The sequence below is a fragment of the Ovis canadensis genome, chromosome 3, assembly GCF_042477335.2.
Source record: "Ovis canadensis isolate MfBH-ARS-UI-01 breed Bighorn chromosome 3, ARS-UI_OviCan_v2, whole genome shotgun sequence".
NCBI lineage: Eukaryota > Metazoa > Chordata > Mammalia > Artiodactyla > Bovidae > Ovis > Ovis canadensis.
In genome coordinates, this window is record NC_091247.1 from 172,226,768 (window position 1) to 172,251,351 (window position 24,584).

General features: G+C 37.3%; 1 protein-coding gene across 1 annotated transcript in view; it reads left to right on the plus strand.

Annotated features, from left to right (window-relative positions):
* The window catches only part of CFAP54 (cilia and flagella associated protein 54), a 325,750-nt gene that overhangs the window by 247,105 nt on the left and 54,061 nt on the right, over window positions 1-24,584 (plus strand). The window contains exons 60-64 of the mRNA XM_069585110.1: window positions 7,118-7,216; window positions 7,718-7,859; window positions 16,550-16,723; window positions 18,196-18,419; window positions 23,486-23,659. Coding sequence (XP_069441211.1) covers window positions 7,118-7,216; window positions 7,718-7,859; window positions 16,550-16,723; window positions 18,196-18,419; window positions 23,486-23,659 — 813 coding nt within the window. The remainder of the gene's footprint in view (window positions 1-7,117; window positions 7,217-7,717; window positions 7,860-16,549; window positions 16,724-18,195; window positions 18,420-23,485; window positions 23,660-24,584) is intronic.

The window sequence follows — 24,584 nt, forward strand, 5'->3', positions numbered from 1 at the left end:
CACTTTCATCAAGAGGCTTTTTAGTTCCTCTTCACTTTCTGCCATAAGGGTGGTGTCATCTGCATATCTGAGGTTATTAATAGTTTCTCCCAGCAATCTTGATTCCAGCTTGTGCTTCTTCCAGCCCAGCATTTCTCATGATGTACTCCATGAAATGTAGGTGCATATAAATGTGCTCAGTCATTAGGATTGATCAGGTGTTTGCAGGAAATGACATATTGCTTAAGCTGATAGACAAGTATGGTTTTCATTACTGATGTGGCTGGCAAACAGGTCATCTTTTGATAAGAAAAGTCATTCATTCATTTATCACATATCTATTGAGCATGTCCTATAACCCAGAACGTATTCTGGATAAAGCAGAGTCCAGGACAATCTCAGTGCTTGTTCCCATGCACTTACTCTTCAGCGGTGGGAGACAGGTAATAAACCTGTAAAGGAAGAAAGATGGGAGGGAGTGAGGGAGGAAGAGAAGGGAAGGAAGGGTTGGGGGTATTTTAGATGGTGAAGTTTAGGATTAAGAAATAATTTGAGTTGGTGGGACTGTGGACGACTACAGTGCAAAGAGGTGAAAAGTAAGATTTGATCATTTGGGAGGGAGCCCTGCAGGGTGGCAAAGGCATACACTCCATCAAGCAGCTCTTCCAAATAAGGGGCAGAAACGTCTCCAGGGATCCTGTGATCCTGTTGAGGTCAGAGGTTCAGCCTTTCTCAGGAGCTCCTAGAAATGCCAATGCTGCTGGTCTGTGGGCCACACCCGAGTACCCAGGATTCAGGCAGGGAGATTTTCTTTCTTTATTAAAAAAAATAATAATAATTTATTTATTTTAATTGGAGGCTAATTACAATACTGTAGTGGGTTTTGTCATAGATTGACATGAATCAGTCGCGGGGGCAAATGTGTTCCCCATCCAGAACCCCACTCCCACCTCCCTCCCCATCCCACCCCCCAGGGTCATCCCAGTGTACCAGCCCTGAGCACCCCAGACAGGGAGATTTTCTAGGCAGGAAGTTGGGTGGGGAACTTTGTTTTAATTTTTTTTTTTGAAAACTTGGTTTTTATTTTTCAAAAAATACTATCTAATTGTTTATTCTTTAGATTTCAGTAGGCTTTATATATTTCATTCTCATTAAATAATCCTCTGACCCACCAAAAAACCTCTCTAGAAAATTATGATGTCAAATCTCTAATCTTTGAGACAACATAAACATGATTTAAATCCTGTAGACAAATAGGCTTTTAGTCAGTTGGAACAACTTAAATGGTTGCTGCCTTATGTGGCTAACAGCTATTTTTTTTTTCATCAAAATGATTACATAGAAAACTTACTTTTGTGATATGATATACATCTTTACATCCAATAAGAGAAAACAGAAATCTTTGTTTCCATGGCAATTTGCAATGCAAATTAATAAGATGCTAGGATAAAAACATATCACCTTTTGGGCCTTCTCTAGGGAGCTGTTTATAATTAGGAGCTTAAACAAATAAGATTTGAGTGAAAGAATAGTATAACTCCAGTGACTGAACAGCAACAACAAACACAATATGAGCATTATTTTCTGTATATCTTGACATAGCATAAATATTTTAGCAAGACATACAATTATTAGACACACAGAAAACAGTCAAAAACAACAAAAATTCATCTAGGCATATTCAGACCATTGAAATAGAACATTTAAAATATGTCCTAGTAAAGACAATTGCTATATAAATGCTGAAAAGAAAGCATTATTGTTTCACTTATATGGAGAATCTGGAATATAGTGACTGTCACCCTGGTTTGGGTTGGAGTCCTAGCTTCATGACACACTATTAATACCAATGGGACCGAAGCTTTTCTAACCCAAGTTTCCTCATCTGTGAAATGAAGGTGAGGATACTTACCCCTTAGAGTAGCTAGGAAAATTAAGTAAAATAAAAGACTTGGCACATAATAAATACCCAAAAGAAAACCCCAAAAGAGGTGAGGGGATGATCCTTTATGTAACTTTGACTAGACTCCAACATTGTATCTTTCTGAAGTATTTTGTACATAGTAGGTATCCAATAGTTATTTGTTAGTTAAACTATTTCTTGAACATTCATTCATGTATTCATTCAGTCAAACACTTATTGAGTGCTTAATGTATGCCAATCATGTTACTCTCTTCCCCTAAGAAGCACAGAGGAACAAAGGAAAGAAATACTTGTATTGTGCTGTGCGAGGACTATAATTGGAGAAGGCAATGGCACCCCACTCCAGTACTCTTGCCTGGAAAATCCCATAGATGGAGGGGCCTGGTAGGCTGCAGTCCATGGGGTCGCGAAGAGTCGGACACGACTGAGCGACTTCACTTTCACTTTTCACTTTCATGCATTGGAGAAGGAAATGGCAACCCACTCCAGTGTTCTTGCCTGGAGAATCCCAGGGACGGGGGAGCCTGGTGGGCTGCTGTCTCTGGGGTCGCACAGAGTTGGACACGACTGAAGTGACTTAGCAGCAGCAGCAGAGGACTATAAGATAGGTCAAGTAGGGAAGTGGAGCAAAGTGGCTAATTCTGCTTTGGGGGAATGTAAGAGAAAGCTTTACAGATGAGATGAGTTTTGGATAAGTAGAAGTTTTCCAAGGAATTGAGAGAAAAAATAGTCCAAAGAGAGAGATTATCAAACACATGTTTAGAAAATAGATTTTTTGAAGCATAAATTATATCTGTGAAATTAACCTATTTTAAGAGTACAATTCATAGATGTTTAATAATTTTACATGTCGTGTAACTATCATCACCATCCAGTTTTAGAAGATTTCCCTCATCTTCAAAAGATCCCAAGTGCCCATTTGCTATCATTCCCATTTCTACCTCTAGTCCCAGGTAACCATTAGTCTGTTTTCTGTCTCTGTAGATTTGTCTTTTCTGTATAGTTCACTTAAATGGAATCATACAGTATGTAATCTTTCATGCCTGCTTTTTCATCTGGCATTATGTTCTTGAGGTTCACCCATGTTGTAACATGTAACAATATTTGTTCCTTTTACTTCTCAGTAGTATTCCTTTATATAGTTTTATTACCTTTTCTTGATTCATTCAGCTGGAGCTGGATATATGAATTGTTACCACTTTTGGCTATTATGAATGATGCTGCTTTGAATATTCGTATATAGATTTAAATATTTTAAACTTTATTTTTAATTGGAAGATAGTTGCTTTACAATATTGTGTTGGCTTCTGCCATACAACGTGAATCCGCCATAAGTATACATATGTCCCCTCCCTCTTGAACCTCCCCCCAACCCCTACCCACTCCCGCCCATCTAGATTGTCACAGAGTACCACATTGAGCTCCCTGTGTTATACAGTAACTTCCTTTGAGCTGTCTGTTTTACATATGGTAATGTGTATGTTTCAGTGCTAACTCTCTCAATTCCATATACAGATTTTTTATGTGAACGTGTTTTCAGTTCCTTTGGGTGTATGCCTAAGAATGGAATTTCTGGGTCATACTTCAACCCTCTGTTTAGCCTGCTGATGATCTGTTATATTGTTTTCCTAAGTGCTGTACCATTGTGTATTCCTACCAGCAGTGTATGAGGGTTTCAGTTTCTCCACATCCTTGCAAACAGTTGTTATTATTTATCTTTTTGATTGTAGCCATCCTAGTGGGTATTAAGTGGGTATTTCATTAGAATTTTGATTTGCATATCCCTAATGGCCATGTGTATATCTTCTTTAGGACAATATCTACTCAAATCTTTTGCCCATAAACTAAATTGAGTTATCTTTTTTTTATCACTGAGTTATAAGACTTTTAAAACATATGTATTCTAGATATATGTCCCCTATCAGATATATAATTTATAGATTTTTTTCCAGCTGATGGCTTGTCTTCTCATGCAATTAATGTTATCTTTAGAAACAAGAGTCTTTACTTTTAATGAGGTACAGTTTATCATTTTTAAAAATATTTTGTGGTTTTAGTACCACCTTACCTAACCCCAGATGTTGAAGATTTTCTCCTATGTTTTCTTCTGAAAGTTTTTTAGCTTTAATGCTTAAGTCCATCATGGTATATTTTGAATTAAATTTTGTATAAAGTGTGAGATAAGGCTCTAAATTCATATTTTTGCACGGATATTCATTTGTCTGAGCATCACTTGTTGTAAAGACTATCTTTTCTTTATTGAATTGCCTTGGCTCCTTTGTCAAAAAATGTATTGCTCAAAAGTCTAAAAATTTATTCTTAGACTTTCAATTCTATTCCATTGATCTATAATTCTATCTTTATGTGAGTATCCACTGTCTTGATTACTGTATGGCTTATAGTAAGTTTTTTGAAATTGGAAAGTATTTGTCCTCCAATTCTGTTCTTTCTTTTCAAAATTATTTTCACTTTGAATCTTTTGCATTTTATTCTTCATTTTAGAATCTGCTGTTCAGTTTCTGCCAAAACGCAGAATTTTGGTACAGATTATGTTGAATCTACAGGTAACTTGTGGACATTTGGCATGTTGACAACTTTGAATCCTCAATTCATGTATATGAACTCTCTTCATTTATTTAGATATTAATTTTTATTGATTTTTTTTTACTTTTCAGTATGCACATTTTATACATTTTTGTTAAGATTATTTCTATCATGAATGGGTATTTTCTTTCTTTTTTTTTAACTTATTAGTTTTTTATTTTTTTAATTTTAAAATCTTTAATTCTTACAGGCATTCCCAAACATGAACCCCCCTCCCAATAACATCTCTGTGGGTCATCCCCATGCACCAGCCCCAAGCATGCTGTATCCTGCGTCAGACATAGACTGGTGATTCAATTCTTACATGATAGTATACATGTTAGAATGCCATTCTCCCAAATCATCCCACCCTCTCCCTCTCCCTCTGAGTCCAAAAGTCCATTATACACATCTGTGTCTTTTTTCCTGTCTTGCATACAGGGTCATCATTGCCATCTTTCTAAATTCCATATATATGTGTTAGTATACTGTATTGGTGTTTTTCTTTCTGGCTTACTTCACTCTGTATAATAGGCTTCAGTTTCATCCATCTCATCAGAACTGATTCAAATGAATTCTTTTTAATGGCTGAGTAATACTCCATTGTGTATATGTACCACAGCTTTCTTATCCATGAATGGGTATTTTCTTAATTTCATTTTCAGATTATTCATTGCTGATACAATTGATTTATGAATATTGAGTTTTGTATCCTGTGACCTTGCTAAGCACATTTATTAATTCTAGAGGGGTGTGTGTGTGTGTGTGTGTGTGTGTGTGTGTGTATCTTGGGTTTTTCTGCATATAGGATCATGTTCCTTGCAAACAATTTAACTTCATTTCCTATTCTAGATTCATTTTAAAATTTTTCTCACCTGTTTGTATAGGCTAGTATCCCATATGCAGTGTTGAACACCTCCCATGTAAAAAAATGCCCATCATATTTTTTTTCCTGTTTTCATTCTGAGCTCAAGTTTGACCTCAATAAAGCCTTCCTCTCAATTCAAAATGAGCTTTCTTTTTTGAATGTCTGTGTCACTAATTGTTTTTACAATATAGTTACTTAATGTTATTTTGTATTCAATGCCTATTAGCCTTGTGTCAAGAATTAAATAGATAAATTGCCCAAGGTTATAGTCAGTAAGCTGGCACTGGCTACCCCAGAGCCCTAGCAGTGTTATTACAGCTAGTAAGGATGGTCTTCATATTTGGGACAGGACTACATTGCTTAGATTTTAGATTCCCCATGGACTGATCTCTCCAGGTATCGCCTGTCTCCAAGTTTAGCACTTGATCTAGTCACATTTGTGCATTGTATTTCCTGCTCTGGCATCAGCTTTACTCATTGCTTTTCCTTTTATTTGGGAGTCTTATTGCCAGAAGTAAAAAAGGTATTTTTGTTATTGCTTATTTTATTGTTGAAGATCTAAAAAATCAGGTAAAATATGAACATCAACAAATTAGAATAAGCTATCTAATCAAATAGTTTTTCCAGATTAGTTGAATCTTTAAATTTGACTATTAATACTTTAAAAATGTAAAACAGACAGCTAGTATGTTGCTGGCAGGGTTTCTGTTTACTTCAATATTATTGACTTTTTTATATTTAAAAACTGAACACATATGCCGCATACACACACCCTCACATTGCACATATCTCCATTCATTGTCACTTTTTGCTGTTCTGTAGAACTTCATGATTACAGTCATCCTTTTAACAGTTCTGTAGTTAGAAAGCTGATGGCAAATACCTATCAAAAATCTTTAAGTAGTATTCCTGTTTCTGACATATTTACACACAATATATATTCACTTTATAGATCCTCTATTAAAATGGTAAATAACACTTAAAATGCCATTTCTGTTTATTTTATTGATATTCAAATAGTGTAAGCTCATCTAGAAAATCACACAAAAAAGTTAAATATAATTAAATTACCCATAAAACCTGGGATAACCACTGTTGATAATTTTCTCTGTTTGTGTATATAGAGAAATATATATGTACCTATCTTTTATACTAATACATATATATGGAATTTAGAAAGATGATAACGATAACCCTGTATGCGAGACAGCAAAAGAGACACAGATGTATAGAACAGTCTTATGGACTCTGTGGGAGAGGGTGAGGGCTGGATGATTTGGGAGAATGGCATTGAAACATGTATATTATCATATGTGAAATGAATCACCAGTCCAGGTTTGATGCATGATACAGGATGCTTGGGGCTGGTGCACTGGGTTGACCCAGAGGGATGATATGGGGAGGGAGGTGGGAGGGGGGTTCAGGATTGGGAACACGTGTACACCTGTGGCAGATTCATGTTGATGTATGGCAAAACCAATACAATATTGTAAAGTAATTAGCCTCCAATTAAAATAAATAAATTTATATTAAAAAAATAAAAAATGGGATCATACTTTGCATGCTATTTTGTAACCTATACTTTTCTTTTTCTAATATGATTAGGATATCTTTTCATGTTGATAGATGCATGTACATTATTATTCTTAATGGCTACACAGTGTTACAGTAAAATCTCATCATCAGAAGATTAGAAAATCTATCATTAAGCTTTATGATATCTTTATCTGTCTTTATCATAAAATATTTGCCATATTTTGTAGGCTCTTCCCAGAAGGCATAGTTCTACTAAAGAACCAATAGTAAATAAACATGAAATGTACAGTTTATTTGCCTGGATTGCAATAAGAGCTGCTGCACAGGTTGGTGTGATTTTTATTTAATTCTCCTCTTTACTGTCACATCTGTTAAGGCAACACAATCTATTTATTCAAGAGAAAGAAAAATTTCACATTCTTTGAGATTTGTGCCAATGATATCTCTTTGGGGCAATTAGAAGTGCTCTTTATATGTGTAGTGTTTTTAATCTCTATTTGCCAGAACTTGGTTTTGTTTGTTTTAACTTTTCTTTAATGAAAGTATTGGCAGATACACATGTGCACATATTTTGGGAAAATCTGTCACAGCTAGGTGAGGGAGCCTATTCAGAGTGACTTATTTATTGATTAAATTGTCAATCATGATTTGTTCGACTATGATACATAGTACATGCAGGGGATCACATATTGCTCTTCAGATTGTCTTTACTTTTCCTCCAATGTATACCAAATATTATGAATTCACTCTTTCACATTCTTCACCTAATGGATATCTATGAATCAAAAAGCTTGCATTTATAAATTCTAATTATGCATTAATTTTAGGTCAGTGAGGCTGTGCTGGCAATTAATCTACTTATTGGAAAGAAGAATGCTAGAACTGATAAAGTTAGCCAAGGAGCATTATCAAATATCCCAGAATTTGCTTCCATGGATCTTTTTTCTTCATACACAGATTATTTGCTTGGTATGTTTGGTTGTTGGGCATTTTATATACATATAATGTATAATCAAGTTTCAAAGATTTAATTCTAGAGATTTATTGGGTTTTAACTTTATTTTTATTTTATTTTTTAATTTAAATTTTATTTTTTTACTTTACAATACTGTATTGGTTTTGCCATACATTGACATGAATCCACCACAGGTGTACATGAGTTCCCAACCCTGAACTCCCCTCCCGCCACCCTCCGCATATCATCTTTCTGGGTCATCCCAGTGCACCAGCCCCAAGCACCCTGTATCCTGTATCGAACCTAGACTAGGAATTCGTTACTTACATGATAGTATACATGTTTCAATGCCATTCTCCCAAATCACCCTGCCCTCCCCCTCTCCCAAAGAGTCCAAAAGTCTGTTCTTTACATCTGTGTCTCTTTTGAACAACAATGGTTTGGGAAACCTCTAAGACCCTGAAAGGGAAAATCTTAGGGTCTAGTAGCTAAAACATAGGGGCCCCCACTTGCTGTATGTACGTATATGTTATTCCATTCACTACTGCATTTCAGGTGCAGGGTTGTGTGGGAAAAAAGTGATATTTCCTGATGGCCTGTTTATTCCAGTTCACACATTTGAAATGAAACTGTGGGATTATTTATGTGAGAGACCTTCTTTGAGAATCTGAAATGTGTGCCTACTCTTACACTCTGATTTAGCTCCCTGTTTCTTTTCTTAGTTCTTTTATATTTGTGTGTGTGTGTGTGTGTGTGTGTGTGTGTGCTTGTGCATGTTTAAGCTTTTTCTCTCATTTTCCTCTTACTATCATCAGCTTCCCGAGGGCAGGGAAGTTAGCTATTTGATTTGTGAAGGGCGCTCCTTAGAGACGATGGAGACAATGGAAACAAGAGACAGGAAGAGACGGTGGAAACAGTGAGATGCTTTTTTTTCTTGGGCTCCAAGACCGCAGCAGATGGTGACTGCAGTCATGAAATCAAAAGATGCTGTCTCCTTGGAAGAAAAGCTATGACTGACCTAGATAGCATACTGAAAAGCAGAGCCATTGCCTTGCCGACAAAGGTCCATCTAATCAAAGCTATGGTTTTTCCAGTAGTCATGTATAGATTTGAGAGTTGGACCATGAAAAAAGCTGAGTGCAGAAGAATTGATGCTTTTGAACTGTGGTGTTGGAGAAGACTCTTGAGAGTCCCCTGGACTGCAAGGAGATCCAACCAGGATCAGTTCTGATTATTCATTGGAAGGACTGATGCTGAAGCTGAAACTCCAATACTTTGGCCACCTGATGCAAAGAACTGACTCATTTGAAAAGACCCTGATGCTGGAAAAGATTGAAGGCAGGAGGAGAAGGGGACATCTCATCCAACCATTAGATGGTTGGATGGTACCACTGACTTGATCGATGTGAGTTTGAGCAAGCTCTGGGAGTTGGTGATGGACAGGGAAGCCTGATGTGCTACAGTCCATCAGGTTGCAAAGAACTGGACATGAATAAGCATGAGCACACGCTACAGAAAATCACATATTACTTATACATAGCAAGGATTGATATTAATATTTGTTAAATGAATGAATGAAAAGTAGAATTTTAACTTAACCTTACTATATTTTTTAAAACTTGTAACTCTGCTGTTGGTTACAGTAAACTATATTATAAATCTGTAAGTCATACCAGCAATAACATAAATATTGAACAGTCACTTTATGTTTTTGCCCATTCATTCATTCAAAAAATATTGAGTGCTTTTTTGTGCTAAGCACTTGGATAGGTCCTAAGAAGCAAGTACTGGATTTTTACTTCCAGAAGGATATTTTAGTAACAACAGTATCTAATTTTGCTTGGCATTGGGTGAGCATGGAGCCAAAGGGGATGAAAAGTGTTAACTTTAACCTGATGGGATGAGGTAATCTTCCTAAAGCCTCTGAAATCACTCTCGTAGGCCAGAGCTTACTGCTGAAGGGTTGAGTCAGCCTTAGCTGAAGAGTTTGTGTCTGAAATCATCTCCTTCTTTGGCTCTCTCTTTCCTGAAGAATAGGTGGCCCAGACTATTTTCCAAACTAAAATGGTTTGCTCTGAGGTTAAACCATCAGATGGATCTTTTTAATGCTATGGTATTGTCTTCTTATTTCTATTTCCTGGTGGGATTTTGCTTCATCAGACTTCTGGTCCATGACCTGGATCTCAGACAGGGTGCATGGTTTTCCTTAGAGACCCCAAAGGTAGGCTCTCGGGGGACAAAGCAGGGCAGTATGGCAGCAGAGGCTGGTCACTGCTTTTTTCTCCTGACACGGCTTGGCGACTTAGTTCTCCCTGCTTCAAATGCCAAGAAGGCAGTCCTCTTAGAAACACACATTATTGTTTTGCCACAAAGGGAATGCAGTATTAATAATGAAGAGATTTCAGCTTATACCATGATCCTGTCAAACCACTGAATTTCTCTCAGCCTCATTGTCCTTAGTCTGTTGACTGAGTGAATTAGATTTATTTATGAAGACTGAAATCCAAATTTTAAGACTGTGATTCCATCTACCAACATGGCCATTTCTTTTTCACAGTGGCCCCTTATTGCCTCAGATAGATCTGGTCTACTTTATCCTGCTCTATTTTCTCACGCTTTAAGTTTCTAGGACAGAGATAACAAATAAGTTAGATCTGAAATTCTGTGTTAATCAGTTATTGCCAAAATTGCAGTGTATACCCAACAACCCTAAAACTCAGGGGCAAGAACGACATGACTTCTTTCTTTTACTTGTCTCCTGTGTTCTGCATCAGGCTGCAGGCCAAGTTCTAGTGCACTTCACGTACATTTGTTATGAGATCCAGGGTAAAGAGGCAGTGGCTACTTGGGGGCTGCTCTTCTCACAGTACAAACCAGAGCACAAGACCAAGCCCAAGCACAGAAGCACACTCAAGACCTCTCTTCACATTACATCCGATTAGTCACAGCAGGTCCTATGGCCAAGTACAATGTCAGTGAGGCATGGAATTAGACTCCGCCTGCAGAGGAAGGAAGAGGGGTGTGAATGTATGTGGCATGATAATCCAAACTACTGGGCTTCCCAGGTGGCGCTAGTGGTAAAGGATCTGCCTGCCAATGCAGGAGGCATAAGAGACACGAGTTTGATCCCTGGATTGAGACGATACCCTAGAGGAGGGCGTGGCAACCCACTCCAGTATTCTTGCCTGGAGAGGGACAGAGGAGCCTGGCGGGCTACAGTCCATGGAGTCTCAAAGAGTTAGACACTACTGAATGACTGAGTGTACACACACATAACCCACACTATGGCTCAGTTCAATTCAGTCACTCAGTCGTGTCTGATTCTTTGTGACCCCATGGACTGCATCACACCAGGCCTCCCTGTCCATCACCATCTCCCGGAGTCACTCAAACTCATGTTCATTGAGTCAGTGATGCCATGCAACCATCTCATCCTCTGATATCCTCTTCTCCTCCCACCTTCAATCTTTTCCAGCATCAGAGTCTTTCAATGAGCCAGTTCTTCGTATCAGGTGGCCAAAGTATTGGAGTTTCTTCTTCAGCATCAGTCCTTCCAATGAATATTCAGGACTGATTTCCTTTAGGGTGAACTGGTTGGATCTCAGCTGGTAGCCACCTAAGAAGAATTCTGAACTGCTGCATGGAAGGTCTGGAAAAAATGCTGTGGTGATCAGTTAGGTGTCACGCATGGGCCCACACAGTGGGGAATGGCATCTCCTAACGAGGTGACCTTAGTTGATCCAATTGGGCTAATAGTCTTAAATACTAGAATTTATGCTTCACTTTTCTGTTTCAGTGGTTTTGGTAGCATCTTCCAATTTTCAGTTTTCATTTTGTACCCATTAACACTCCTTTACTGTTGTACAAAGATACTAATTTGAAATGACCTGATTTTTAAAAATCTATTTTTCTTTTTAATTATTTTTGGCTGTGGTGGGTCTTCATTGCTGCACAAGGGCTTTCTCTGGTGCAGCAAGCAGGGGGTTACTCTTCGTTGTGGTGCATGGATTTCTTGTTGCAGTGGCTTCTCTTATTGCAGAGCGTAGGCTCCAGGTGCACGGGCTTCAGTAGTTGCAGGGTGTGGGCTCAGTAGTTGTGTTTGGGCTGAGTTGCTCGGCAGCATGTGGAATCTTCCCAGACCAGGGATCAAACGGATGCCTCTTGCATTGCAAGGTGGATTCTTAACCACTGGACCACCAGGGAAGCCCTGAAATGACCAAATTTTTTAAGCCCAATTCATTTTGTATTTTGCCTTACGAATAATAATTTTGCTCTCCAGTATTCTTCTAGCAGTCTGATCATAAATTACTGTTACAGTTTCCCTCACTTCAGTATTTGGCTTGGAAGGAAATATTGAATCCCCAACTGATTGCTTCAAATACCCAGATGGCAGTGAGGTTCATATTATAATGAATTACTAAAGGGCAAAAACAACAAATAAAAAGTGTTTGATTTTCTTTGTGTTAGCATACATTAGCATCTAGGAGAAAACCTCTTCACTCATCTTACCTTCACTAGCATTGATCTGTACATAATGTGGTAAAGGATATTCATTGTTATTGTGTGTAGAGCACTATACAGCTATTTCTGTCCAGAGGGAAGGAGGGAGAAGTCAAGAACACACCAAGGAGTAGGTCTCGCCACCCATAAACTTCTAATTTTTAGCAATCGTAGCAGGCATCCACTTTGAAATTATATAAATGCATTTTTTTAAGAGGACCATATTTTAAGCTAAAGCTGGACATAGGCTGGGTGGGCATTTGAGTTTATTAGGAACATTTTTTATTTTTTCTGGAAGAAGTACATGTGAGGCAGATACAAATGGACTAGAGGCATGGATACCATGTAGAAGGGAAGCTGATTTTCTCAGCAGTCTGAGCAGTTGACAGTCAGAGAGGCATGGTGACAGAATAGACCAGTCATGTGTGGAGGATGGAATAAAGATCATCTTGCCAGAACCAGAGAGCAATTGTATGATGTCTATAGAACAGTAAGAGAATTGAGTGATGCAGCCGGCCCAATTTACTGAGGTTTCTTTTACATTGTCTTGTAGGAATACAGACCCTGAAATGATGCTACTGGCAACATAGGACCATATTTAGTTTGAATGCAAAAAACACCTACTCAATATCTACTTTGGGCCCGTTATATTCAAATATATTCCATCTTTTTGTCTTGATTTTCTTGCAGCCATAATAAAAAATTCTGCTGAGATTAAAAATTATTAAATTCTGTAATATGTTTTGAATTAAAAGTGATATTCAGAGTCAGTGTTCCTGGTTGCAGCCTCTCACAACTAAATACACTTGATATACAGAAAAATATAAATATGTGTCATGCCAAAAATGAATGTTGATGAACCTACTGTCAGAACATAAAGAAATCTATGGAGCAGAACCAAGAATCAACTAATCCTTAGTATTAATACATGCTTTGCCTCTTGAGATGGAGAAAAGCTTCCATTCTGGAGAAAAGCTTCCATTCTGGAAAAAATGTGATTTGTCTTTCCTGTTCTGCCTTGTCCCTGGCTCAGAGATATGGGTCAATGCCAACTGAAAACTGGGATGTCATTCCTCTACTGCTATCCTGTTTTCTATTCCTCCGAGACACAAATTTCCCATACTGGTGGGGAGCTAGAAGGACACATTATATCTTCAAATCCCAGATAACTATACCATGTACAGGTGACAATGGAGATAAATTACTCATGCTAGCAACACTGGTTATGCACATACATGCATGTGTGTGCTCATGTGCTGCACCAATTCAAATTGTCAACAATTCAGACCATGAAGGTACGATGAGAATTATCCTCAGTGAGACAGAGGCCCCAGATCAGTGTAACCAGGCAGTCCTGGCTGGAGGTGGTAGAAACCATTGCAAAGGGATGCTTCTCAATGCAGGGTATAAGGGACACTCCCTGCAAAATATTCTTCTAGAGATAAACGTACAGATAGCGCAGATAATACATGGACAAATTTTGGCCTCATTTTTGGACTGTAAAGACAAAATAATTGTAAACAGAAAAAGCAAATTTTCTACAAATGAGCAAAAACTAAACTGGTCTTATTTTTTCTCTGTGACATTAAAGACTACATAACATTGGCCACATAAATGTAGAGGTTCTTTTTCGCTTTTAATTTAGCTCAGTGTTTTGCACAGATAGTTTATTCTCAAGAATCACGATTCAGAATTCATAGCCAGGTATGGAGAGACTGTCTCCCTCCATCTTCTCTGCAAGTGATTCAGTTCTCTTCCCCAGAGGCAAACAGTGCTGTCAGAATGCATGTGTGTGTGCTAGGTTGCTTCAGTAGTGTCCAGCTCTTGGCAACTATATGGACTGTAGCCTACCAGGCTCCTCTGTCCAGGGGATTCTCCAGGCAAGAAGACTGGAGGGGGTTGTCAGGCCTTCCTGTAGGGGGTATTCCAGACCCAGGAATCGAACCATGGGGTGGATTCTTTACCAACTGATCTACCGGGGAACCACTAGTACCATATCAGTGCCCTATTCCTCCTATAACAAATAGCCACAAATTCAGTGACTTAAAGCAACACAATGTATTATCTTACAGTGCTGGCGTTCTGAAGCCCAACATAGGCCTTATTGGGCTAAAATTAAGGTGTCAGCAGGCTACTTTCCTCTGGAGGCATTAAGGGAGAATGTTTCCTTACTTATAGTCTCAGATTATGGTCAAGACCTAACTATGGCATAAATCCAAAAGTATCAAAGAAATGGTTAATAGTTTATACTACTTAGAAATGAAAAGTTTCTTCATGGCACACAATTACCAGAAAGAGGGTTAAATAACACGTGATAATTGGAAAGATGTATTTGCAAATAATATCACAGTTAAAGGGTTTATTTCTATAATAAAGAGCTTCTGTGTGTGTGTGTGTATGTGTGCTTAGTCATTCAGTCATGTCTGACTCTGCGACCCGGTGGACTGTAGTCAACCAAGCTCCTCTGTCCATAGAATTCTCCAAGCAAGAATATTGGAGTGGGTTTGCCATCTCCTCCTCCAGGAGCTCTTCCTGGCCCCAGGATCAAACTCCTGTCTCCTACATTGCAGGTGGATTCTTTACCACTGAGCCACTAGGGTAGCCCAATAAAGAGCTTCTACAAGTATTTAAGGAAAAGACATGGACCCTTTTACTAGTTAATGGAAGTCTATTTGGAATACGTAAAAAATAACAAATGGATACAATTTTAGTTTTTCCAAAGGGCTATCCTATTTCTGTATTTTTTTCTAATTTCTATTGATCTATTTAGGATTCAATGCCACACTATTTTAATTATAATATAATTATAAGCCTTATAATATATTTAGTATCTATTAGAGTAAATCTCACTTATTACTCTTTCTTTTCAAAACTGTATTTCTTTTATGGCTTTTTTTGTTCTACTTTGGAAACAACTTATCTAGTTTAAGAAAGTTCTCTCATAATTTTATTGAAGTTGCATTACCTTTATATTTTATCCTAGAAATAACATGTTTTTATTCTGTTGAGTCACTTTAACCAAGAATATTGTATATCTTATATTTTTAGTTCATTTTCATGCCTTTTGGAAAAAAATCAGTTTAAAAATGTTTTAACATTTTCTTTAAGTAGATTTTATATGCTTCTTGTTAGACTTATTTCTCAGATATTTTATCTTAGTAGTAGTATTGCAAAATTTTTTCACTAGCTTTCTGTTGGTTGCTATTTTTGTGTATGGAGGCTATTGATAGCTCTGTACTACTTAATTATCTTTAGATATTTTTCCTCACTTTATCCTTCATGAGCAAAGCCTAGTCAGAACATGTCTTCTGTAAAGGGCCAAATAGTAATATTTTATGTTTTGTGCTCTCTGCTGCAACTATTCAGCTTTGCTGTGTTAATGTGGAGGAACCATAGACAAAATTAAATGAGCATGGCTGTATTGCATTCTTAAGGACACTGACATTTGAATTTCATATAACTTTCACATATCACAAAACATTGTTTTAATTTTTTCAAAATTAAAAATATAAAAATCATTCTTAGCTTATGGGTCATACATAAACATGCATTGACCTAATTTGGCCCATAAACTAGAGTTTCTCCTTATAGATCTAATTAATTCTAATTAGTACCATCAAATTAATCCTTGTATTTGTTCAAGTTTCCTTTTTTTTTGGTAACACAAACAATGCTGCTGTGAGTATCTTGTGCAGGACTCCTGGTACATGTATCTGAGTATCTGCATTTAAAATTTTATTAGCCTCTGCCCAGGAATTTGCTCTCACAAGTAGTATATAAGAATTATGGTATCTTCACATTTATTGCTTTCAGATTTTAGTTTCTGTTAATTGCTGAGGAATGTGAAATGGTATTTCATCTTAATTTATCTGATTTTTAATGATGCTAAAAATTTTGGCCATTTGGTTTTCCTTTTCTACAAGTTGCCAGTTAAAATTCTTTGCCCATGTTTCTGTTGGACTATCTGACTTTTTCTTATTGGTTACATAGTAGAGAGAAGATAATTTATGTGTTTTTAAACATGTTTTCTCAGTCCATGGTTTGTTATTTATGATTGGTGTCTTTTGTGATACAAATTTTTTAATTGAATGCAATCCTAAATGTCAATATTTCCTTTATAAGTTGTGCTTTTTTTTCACATATGGTTATTTTTCAAGGAAAACATAATATTTATATTCTAATTTTTTTTTTGTTACACTTTCAGATAACTACCAAGTTGTCTTCCAGACTGGCTGTACATTTTCTTACCTTAGTGAAGAGATACATGAGGATGTAGATTCTCAGAAAAGAAACCCAATTAAAGTGGATATTACATGGATTCTTCTGCTGCGCTACTATATTCACCTACAAAGAATTAATAATATGAGCAAATTGCTAGGTAGGCCTTTGAAAGAACATATTCCTTTCCAGTCATTAAGTCATGTTTCTTACTTAGACCCATAAAATACGTTTGACATCTTTCTGAGTGAACTCTCATCAAAAGATGGAAATTTCAGGGGTTCTTTGCCTGATATACAGGGACCTTTGAAAAGAACAGCATTTCAATGTATTTAAAAATATCCTTAGAAGGAGGCATCCAGAGACTTCCCCCAAGACTACTGAAGTGCCATGTGGCTCAAAACAGTTGAGAATCAGAGTGACCCTAATGTGATAGCTTATAAAATTAACAAGGTGAAATCTTTGGTATTAAGGAGAGAAAGAATATCTAGTATTTAAAGAGAAAGACAGGATATTTAACTCCATGAAGTTTTGAGTTTTGTTTGTTGTTGTTTTTATTTTAAAATCATCGTTGCTCTCTAAAGAATAGCCAAAAAAAAAAAAAAAAAACTGTTATAATCTAAGTCACATTCTCTCCTCTTGTGGTTTTGTGATGATGTGTTTATCTGTGCCCATGAAATTGGTGAGCCAGTGTTGCTTATGAGGGCAAATAGCTGGGAAAGACAGCTTGACTAAAGCAGCAGCCAGTGATGGGGATATCAGCAGGGCAAAGAGGCCAAGTCAAAGAGCAGCTCAGCCTGGTTATCAGAGTTAGTGACGGGAGAGGCAAGCACTGGGAAAGGTGGTGGGCAAGAGGTGCATCGTGATAGGGCCAGTTCAGTAGCAGAGGAAGTGGATATAATCCAGCACAGTGGGCTCCAGTGATGCCCTCCTGTTATCGATTCAGCTCCCCTGGATTCACCTGCTGGTATCTCCTGTGTCAGTCATGCACATTTTGCTTCTTTCTGCTCTGGGCTTTCTTAGAAGTGACTGAGGCCCAGCATATAGGCAGGATAGCCTGGAAGTACCAGGGACTGCACACATTCAGGAGTAACCTGCAACTGCTGAGGGAGGGAGCTGGTTGATAGATATTCCAGCATGCCAGCCCTCTGATGGAACAGTTTTCTGTGTTTTTTTCTTAGGAGATCCTCAGCAGGACTGAGTTCTCCTTGTCCATAGCTGGAGCTCTTTCCTAACTTGCTGTCATTGACTCTTTTTTTTTTTTTCTGTCACACATTTCCCGTTCTCTCACTTGAGATCAGTTTTCAAATAAATTACCTGAACCTGAATTTTTGCTTTAAGATTTTTTTTGGCTGGGGATGGCGATCCCCAAATAAGATGGCTAGATTGAATGTTTTGTTTTGTTAAGCTTGAAACCAGAAGTAGGATGACAGCGTTCTGAGGTGTGCTTTCCTTCCTGTGACCAGAAGCAATTCTGTTAGTGTATAAGCTTGAAAAGTGGAGGAAGGTCATGGGCAGCCACTGGGTGAGGTGGGAATGTCCAGGAATGAGATTAGCAAGCAAAGGACAGCAATATTGAGACCATTCTGTTATCTAACATGATTCTATAGTAGTTTTTGTTTTTCCTTTAAGCATCTCTGAAGCCAGGATCTGGGATGTCTTTGCCAGATGACACTCTTCTCACTTCTCTTTTTAACTCTGGATTGATTTTGCGCCAAAAAGAAATGCATTTTTTCCTTAAAAGATTCTTGCAGCTATATTCTTCATCTTGTATTGATGAATTTCCAAAAGAACTATTTCAAGTCATGGAAAGTCCACCTGTTCTAGAAAAAGTCTTATATGATTCAGCAAGCAAGGTAATGTTTAAAACATTATATAATTATACATTTTTTGGAAGACTTTATCATCCTTTTATTTCTAAAAGAAGCATATTAACCTCCATACTGACACAAAGGTTTTTAGTTTCCTCAGAGGTTTTACCTGAGGAAACTTTTGCCACAGAGAAAAACCAACCAGACATGCTGGTTTTCTGTTTTCATATGTTCTGTTTTGCTGCTCTTATAAGCCTTCAAAATGTCCCAGACTTTTCTGTATTCCTACACATCACAACTTCTCTCAGAGTCATTTTGCCAAGAAGTTATACAAATTTCAGTATAATACCCTATAAGGAAACTAGACTGAGAATTTCTCAATCTATACCCACTTTCTGTACCTTTGTTTTACATGTGTAATAAAAATCATTCATTTTTATTTTTAGCAGTCTTGAGTGTGCTAAGGGTAAACAGCAAGTTTTTAAGTAAATTAAAAGTTTGAAGATTTTGTAGGGGAGAGGGAAGGTGTTATTCAGTTGGATGGACTTCCCCAAAATATGTACTATGGAAACCTCTTTTAAGTTATCTATTGAAGAGACATAAAAGAGGGTCTTGAACAAGCTACTAGGGTCTTGAATAATAGTAATTTTTAAACAAACTCCCAAAATGGGTGGATTGGAAGATACTAAAAAAGTCTAAAGAGTTTCAGTAAAAATGGAGATTTGTTTCAAATTTGATATGTTCAACAATCATATGTTGGATACTAACAATATGCCAGACACTCAGGTGGTGGAGAAAGCAGGAGTGGATAAGGCATAGTCTCTGGTGTGGTAGTAGAGAAAGATTGATAGAGTTAGCACAAAACAAAATGGCAGCACCTCACAGATGCTCTTTAAGAAAAACATGGTAAGGTTAACTGCAGAAAGAATATGAAAATCAAAATGTTAGTTCTACTGTCAACAGCATGTAAGGCTGACTGGCAAAGTATAAGTGAAAGGAAGTTATCCGAGAGATGATGAAACAGCTGAGCTTATGGTCATGAGGAATGGGAATGAAGAGATGGATATAAAAGATGTTGCTTAAGTAAAATTGAAAACAAAACACCTTAGTGACTCTATGGCAATGGCAAGAGAAGAAGAGGGAATGAGAAAAGTTTTATCCCATCATTTGGAACCTCTGTCTATGATCCCTAGAGCATGGTAACACCATTAGCAGATACAGTGGGGGCAGAAGAGTGAGAATGTTTGTGGACAAGGCTTGCATGTTCTGCTTTGAAATTATAGTAGAGAACCCAAGAGAACATAGTGTAAATTTTCAATATGTATTTGTGAAATGAATAAATCAAGTCATTTGCATAGAATTCTTTCAAAACTAGGGGGAAAAAACCCACTGATTTATCTTGACTTTGGATTTCACCATATAGCCCTTTAATTTTTACAATTATACCCATACCAGATGCATTCATGTTTCTGTTGTCAACTGTCCCAGAGAAGTGACCCGAAAATGTGGCTTGTTCCCAATGGGAACCTTTGCTTATCTTATCCTACTGAGTATAGTAACCTTATGTTTAGGGCTTCCCTGATAGCTCAGTTGGTAAGGAATCCACTTGCAATGCAGGAGACGCCGGTTCAATTCCTAGGTGAGGAAGATTCCCTGGAGAAGGGATAGGCTGCCCACCCCAATATTCTTGAGCTTCCCTTGTGGCTCAGCTGGTAAAGAATCTACCTGCAGTGCTGGAGACCTGGGTTAAATCCCAGGGTTGGGACGATCCCGTGGAGGAGGGAACGGCTACCCACCCCAGTATTCTGGCCTGGAGAATTCCACTAACTGTATAGCCCATGGGGTCACAAAGAGTCAGACATGACTGAGCCGCTTTCACTTTCACTTTTAACCTTGTGTTTGGGGTAGATAATAAAATTTTAAAAAGATCGTTCTTTGGAACAAGAGAGGAAGGTGATTTTAAAAAGTAGTGGAAAGACCCACTAAGGAATATTTATGGATTCAGTCAAATGAGTCTCAACTGGGGTTATTGCCCCCAGGGCAGTGTATTGCAATCCACACAGGAAGATTTTTCAGATTACTTCCTAGATACTGGAAGTATTGAAATGCCCCAAACTCAATGCCCCTATTTCCTGTCTCAGATTCTAAGTCATTTGAGAAATAAAAGAGTAAGACATACTGAGATTAAAAAATGCCTTACTTTATGAGTTATGCTGTTGATATTGTAGGAAATGGTAAATAGTAAATGGTATTTACTGGTAAATGGTCTCTCTAGTAGTGATTAGCAAAGTTGACAGTTCTACCAGTCCAGGCTGATGGGTGTTGGTGGAGAGGAGGGTCATTACAGGTCTCTTTATAACCTGTGGGGCCAGAAACTCCTTTAAAATCTGTCGCATGAAGGAGCAGAGGATGTTCACTCCCTGAAAACAATATGCTCAGAAGAAGAGTAGAATTATGCATATCCAAAATTCTTTTTCTCAAATTCACCTATTAAGTAACTCTCTCTAGGGAGAGGAGCAGAGAGAAGGTGAAAATGTATGGGAAGGTGAAAAGCTGGGATGTATTGTTAATGTCTGGCCCTCCACCTGGCAGGAACCAGTAGAGTAGGATCAGATCATTTCCATCTAACACAACTGTCTGAGTCACCCCCTCCTAGGACCTGAGACTGCCTTGAGGATTCCTTCCATGTGCCCCAGATACCTCAGGTGTTTTGGAATAGAAGAGAGAATGAGAAAGTTGAGAACTATCGTTTCAGTGGATGTATTCTTGTGAATATTTTATAAGAGTTTGGAAACTAATGTATGTGATTTCTTAAATACTGTTCTGAAAGGAGCTTTGCTGAGCATTTCATTATTAAGGGCAGCCTATCATTACCCAGTTCTTAAGGATGGTGCTCCAAACATACAACCTTGAACACAATGTAAATACATACAGTATTTCTAATGCAGTAATGATATCAAAGAGTTGTTTCACCGTGTTTGCTCTTTATTTTGATATAATTAGTGGAACACTCTCCCAGAATAATCAGCCCTGGAGATCACTGTCGCTTGCCTGACAGGTGCAAGCCACCTAATCATGTGTTCGTTTCACTGGGGTAGACAGCTAACGAGCATAAAGCCTTTTGGATTTTTTAAAAAGTAAACTCCAAGCTTGGCTGACTTTTATAATAACATTTCTGAGCCTTTAGTCACTCAGGAGGCCATTTCAATCAAGCCCTTCCCATAATTTTGTACTTAAACCTGTTTTTCCCCCACAAAGAAGTAGATATATTTCCAGAACCATCATATATACATGTCATACTCATCAGCTTTGTGAGTCTGCCTGTTGTCAAGTCTGTTGAAGCTTTATGATGGAAAAACAAAGACGCCAAACAAATTACATTAAAAATTCCAGAAAGGACATGATTAAAATGGTGCAGAGTGCTGAGTTATTCATGTTTAGTCTGTGTGCCCGTGACAGACTGCGTAAGGTCAAACATTTGATTAGTGCAGAGTGATTTGATGATTATAGTACATGATGAACAAGAGTGCTTCTGGTAAGTCTGTTGTTTCATTCCTTTCAAAGAATAAATCAAACATCAAAAGTACCTGTGTATAGCCCATTGACTAACTTATGTAATTAATCCCATTAGGGATTAGATATTGTGTTTTTTAAAAGAGAAAAGAAAATGAAATGCCTATATTAACATTGATTTCTGTTGCAGTTCATTATTATTATGCTATTGTGTAAATAAACACTATATATATGTTGACAAAGAAGGTATTTACTTTTTATTTTTCTCCACTTAGCTAGTTATTAAATATGAATTCTTTTCTAAAATAGTTGTCAGAGCTCTGAAAGGCACTCAAATATGAAAAAAATGAACATTTTTTTCCTGAATCAATTATTTACCTGATTTTTTGGTGAACTGCCTGACATAGAGTTAATAATTTTATTTATTGTGCATGTTGGTCATGCTTTTAGTGTCCTAGTGCTAATAAATGAGGATTCTGGCTTATCATATCCTTTTATGACAGTCTCTAGACATTTTAAAATAGTTTTCACCTTTAGTATTACCTTTCAGTCAAGACATATTTTTTTCTTTTATCAGTAGACAACCAGAAAGGTCAGTGTATTTATTTCTCTTTTTATATTATTTTGAAGAACTTTGCATTGACAGTCTTCAGTTGTATCTTGAGGAGGCTTAGAAATGGAAGGTAGAGAGTCTTACAGAAACACCAGGCCTTTCTTTACAGTCACTGACATGTTCCCCTTGGTCAACAAACGTTTAGATGCCTTTGGAGGACAAGATTTAGTAGAAGAATTGCTTTCCAGTTACCACACTGTAATCTTGGGACTAATGAGAATTTAATTTTGAAAATAGTTTACACTCCACTAAAGAAAGTCCTTTTTAGAAGTGAGATATTATTATCATTATTATTATCTTTCTGGCTAGACTCTACTTTTGTTAACAGCAATCATGCTTTACTTTTTTTTAGCTACCTTAAGGAACTAAGTAAATATTTTATGAAATCACCAATTGCAGTTTATACATTTATGCTTCTTGAAAACTCCTGATTCAGCGACCAAGTTCTATCAAATGAGCTGGGCCCAGATTAACCAAGACTAAACTTGCAAACCAGCCATATTCATTTAAAGGGGAATGAAAGTAATGGATTTTGACCTCTTACAGCAAAAACTGTGTATTATTTTTCATAAGGTACTACAAAGAAAATGCTGTTGGAAAGCAGATAATAAATTGTAACCAAACCCTTAGTATGTATACACCAATGAATAAACCAGAAGAAAAGTAGATGTTCTTAGACTCTATGGTGATCTTGAGGCTGAAGTGATAGCGCTGATATGTCCCCTCTAGATCGTTACTCTTGGATATTCACCAAAGTGGAAGACATTTGTTGAGTCCACTGGGTTTTGAAGCATATTTTTTTTCCACAGAAGAATCTTCTCTGTGGTAATTGGGAGGTTTTTAAGACCTACATCCATAAAGCAAGCTGAGATGATTCCCAGAGTTTTCCAGTATAGCCACTATTGAATGCAAATTGAATGAATGTCTTAAATATTGAATACGTTCATTGCCAGCAGTAAAGTGAGTGTTTCTGTTTGTTCCCCAGACAGGAGTAACTGATGCTTCTCTACACTCCGATTTATCATTAAAGAGCGTTACCAGCCCATTGTATGGAGACTCTGTGCCATCAGTTGTGGTAACACAAGCTGTAAACAAAGAACTTTGTTTTCAGTGGTACATTCCTCCCCTGGAAAAACCTCCAAAGGAAACAGAACCTATGGTATGTAATATAATTACAAAGCTAAATCTTAGCTTTGGATGTAAAGTTTAACAGAGCCATTATAAGAATAGAGAATATCCTCTAATCATATAAACAGAAATGTATAGCAATTTAGAATCTATATTGTCTAGTAAAATAACTGTGCAAGTAACTAAGAAATCTTGAGAATGTCTGATTCCTGTTGATCATTTTCCTTTTTCCTGAACTTAAAGAGAAACTTTTCAGTGTATCAGCATTATATGTGACATTTAATGTTTTCTTACAGTTATCCTTTATCACATTAAGGAGATTTTTTTCCTACTTCCACTTTGATAGAAAGTTTTTTTCGTGACTATCTTACTGTATCTATTAAGATGACTTCATGACTGATCTCTTTTAATATGGTAGTTGATTTTATATGTTAAATCAACCATGTGCTCCTGAAATTGGCCATGATGTATTAATTTTATTGGATTTGGTTGGCTAATGTTTCCTAATGAATTTCTGCCACTGTTTTCAAGAGAAATGGGGCTTCCCTTGTGGCTCAGCTGGTAAAGAATCCACCTGCAATGTGGGAGACCTAGGCTCGATCCTTGGGTTGGGAAGATCCTGTGGAGAAGGGAAAGGCTATCTACTCCAGTATTCTGGCCTGGAGAATTCCATGGACTGTATAGTCCATGGGGTCACAAAGAGTTGGACACAACTGAGTGACTTTCACTCAAGAGTAATATTGGGCTATAATTTTTCCATTTTGTGCTATCTTTGTCAGATATTTTCTGTATGAGGCTTTTGTTAGGCTCATAAAATTCATTGATAAATAAAATCATGGTTTTCTGTTCAATGGTGAAGTTTGTGTAAGTTTGTGGTGGTGATACAATTGTTAAGTTATGTCTGACTCTTGCCATCCCAGGGAATGTAGCCCGCCAGGCTTCTTTGTTTATGGGGA